Below are 3140 nucleotides of genomic sequence, written 5' to 3' on the forward strand. Positions count from 1 at the left end.
TCTTAGGTCTTAGACAAAATCATTTAGTTGATTTTCGAGAGAATATTGAGATAGTTAGTAACAATTTCACCTAAATAATGACTTGTTCAAAAAATGTAAATTGGTCATTACGAATAGTGACTGACAGTGAAATCATAACATGCTTAAAAAGAATGATTATGCTAATTTTAATCGGATTGTGTACTTGTACTGTAGGTAAGTTATTACATATAACGAAATAAACTTCATTCCAATCTTTCCACAATGAAATTGTTGATTTCACCTTGGAAGTTATCAGTTCATCCCTATAGGTATCATCATTTTACAGTTTAAATTTGTACAATGAAAGTTCAACGCAATCTTTCAGGTGCTAATGAATGTGTTCCTCGGGATTTTGGAGAAGATAGCACTGTCTGCGTCTGCAATTCCACCTATTGCGACTCCACTCCCGAAACTTCTTTAGAAGCTGGAACTTTTCTCTGGTACGTTTCCTCTCAAGCTGGTCAAAGAATGGACTTGACTGTAGGCCAGATTACTGATAAGAAGAAAGCATCCATCATTCTGAGGCCAAACTCCTCAAAGAGATATCAGAAGCTGCAAGGATTTGGTGGATCCATCACAGATTCTGCAGGCATCAATATCAGAAACCTCAGCCTAGCGGCCCAAGAAAAGCTTCTGAAGTAAGATACAGCTTAAGGTATTATAAGGACACATTGCCTTAGGAATTAAAAAAAATTTGTAATATAAATTTGCTAAAGTGTTATCCGAAGGTTTTTGCAATTATAAAGAATTTAATAATCCTTAAGTGGAAATTTCAGAATTTCTATTTACTTAGTTTTTAAAAAAAAGCCATCTAGTCCTATATAATATCTTTATCAAATATATTACATCAATGCCATATTAGCTATTTTTTCATTCTCTTCTTTAGGTCCTACTTCAGCAAATCCGGTAGCAGATACAATTTAGTTCGCATTCCTATTGGTGGAAGCGATTTTTCTACAAGATTTTACACCTACGATGACGTCCCTAATGACGTTCTTCTAAAAAACTTTAGTCTTGCACAAGAAGATATAAACTACAAAATTCCGCTGATGCAAAAAGCTCTTGATCTAAATCCAGAGTTGAGGTTCATGGCAGCAGCGTGGACAGCGCCTGTTTGGATGAAAACTAACAATAATTACACCGGATATGGTATAACAAACTCAATCAAGATTAGGAGATAATTATTACTAATTTGTCATTTTGCAGGTTTCCTGAAAAAGAAGTACTTCCAACTATACACCGATTATCTCCTTAAGTTCATGAACGAGTATAAAAAACATAATATCAAAATGTGGGCGATATCTACAGGTAATGAACCATTTACGATGTATATTTCGATATTAGTTCCTTTTAATTCAATGGGCTGGAAGTCAGAAGATGTTGGTACTTTCATTGCCGATAATTTGGGCCCTTCTTTAACGAAGTCTCAGCACAATGAAACGATCATACTGGCTTTGGACGATCAGAAGATTTTTCTGCCTTGGTTAGTTGATCGGATCTTCAAAAAAAAAGAAGCTAAGAAATTTGTTAGTGGAATTGCCTTTCACTATTATGCTGATATCATCGTACCAGCTTTTGTATTGGACCAAACCCATCAAAAGTATCCGGAAAAAATTTTAATAATGTCGGAAGCTTGTGAAGGTGAGTTGCTTCTAATTAGATAGACAACCTAATTTAAAAATGTTGCAGAATGTTCTGCATTTATTTCGTATTTCTGGAATATTCTGGAATTCTTCTAGATGTACCGAAAGAAATTTTACAAATTCAATGGGTATAATGTTCTAATAATAAGTTTTTTTCTCTCTCCACCTTATTGTCTATCATAAGAAATTCTTTCCAGGACCTTTTCCCTGGCAAACTGTAAAAGTTCGTTTAGGATACTGGAGAAGAGGAGAGAAGTACGTCCTAAAAATGTTCCAGGTGCTTCTCTATTTTTGAATTTGTTATTATAGTAACTTCAGCACTTATATAAAGTAACTTCTTATCTTTTTAGAACTTGAATCACTGGACATCAGGCTGGGTCGACTGGAACTTAGCCCTAAACAAAGTAGGAGGACCCAATTGGGTCAATAATTTTGTAGATGCTTCAATTATCGTCAATCCTGAGACTGATGAATTTTTCAAACAACCACTCTATTATATTATTCACCATTTCAGCAGATTTTTGCCTCGCGGATCAGTTAGGATCGAGCTCAAAGAAAGCTCGATAATATTCCATTCGCTGACTTCTATAGCATTTGAGACCCCACATAACAAAACTGTGGTTTTGATTTATAATGGGTAAGTTCTGATAAAATATAATGTGTTATACCCCAGATGGTATTTTATTACTACTCTAATACGCAAGACTATTTATGATAAATAGGTTTTTTTTCATTTTAGGAGTGAAAGGTCGCAAAAGGTTGATATAATTAACCCAAAAACTGGAATCATCAACTTAAATTTACCAGAGAAATCTCTGAATACAATTGTTTATCAATCATAATGATGAGAATTTTGATATTGCTTCCAACCGAATAAAAATTAATTATTCTTACGAATTTAAAATATAAACCATACGAAGTCCCATCAACAAAATGTGTGCGATGAACAGAATTGGACCATCTAAAGACATTCCGAAAATTGGAGATTTCTATATTTTACTTAAGAGATATTCAAGGGAGAAAACGAAAGATTTAACCAGCCAACCAAAAAAGGTTTCAAAGGCTCATTTTGAAAAGCTGAGTGAAATTCATAATTTACAGACTGTTTTTTTTTTCATTTTAAGCATTGTCGATTTTTCAGATGAATCGTCATCCACCTGCACCAAGACGATTTTTTTCGTCACTTTTTTGTTACCATTTTCTCGTTTTTCGCTTAAATGCGAAATGAATGATCAAAAACCAATAAGAAAATGCAAATATTTTTGGTTAAAAGTTCATTCTTTTTAATTCACATTCTGCTATTGTATTTTTAGTACGAAATTCATCTCTTCTAGTTACAAAGTTCTGCTGTTTGTTTGAAAATTTTAATCTAGTTAGTTGAAAATTCGTCTTTATTAGTTAAAAATTCAACTATTTGGTTGCAAATTCATATTTATATTTTGTTGAAATTAAGTCTTCTTGAATAGAAAATCATTC

The 3140-nt window shown here is 33.0% G+C and overlaps 1 protein-coding gene across 1 annotated transcript; it reads left to right on the top strand.

Annotated features, from left to right (window-relative positions):
- The first annotated feature begins 321 nt into the window (after nucleotides 1-321).
- On the top strand, nucleotides 322-2523 carry LOC117179720 (lysosomal acid glucosylceramidase-like). Its single transcript, XM_033371766.1, has 6 exons — nucleotides 322-659; nucleotides 908-1170; nucleotides 1228-1662; nucleotides 1862-1941; nucleotides 2015-2301; nucleotides 2404-2523. Exons 1-6 carry the CDS (start codon nucleotides 322-324, stop codon nucleotides 2504-2506), a joined length of 1506 nt encoding a protein of 501 aa, XP_033227657.1. The 3' UTR covers nucleotides 2507-2523.
- The last annotated feature ends 617 nt before the right edge of the window (nucleotides 2524-3140 follow it).

The sequence above is a fragment of the Belonocnema kinseyi genome, chromosome 1, assembly GCF_010883055.1.
Source record: "Belonocnema kinseyi isolate 2016_QV_RU_SX_M_011 chromosome 1, B_treatae_v1, whole genome shotgun sequence".
Taxonomy (NCBI): domain Eukaryota; kingdom Metazoa; phylum Arthropoda; class Insecta; order Hymenoptera; family Cynipidae; genus Belonocnema; species Belonocnema kinseyi.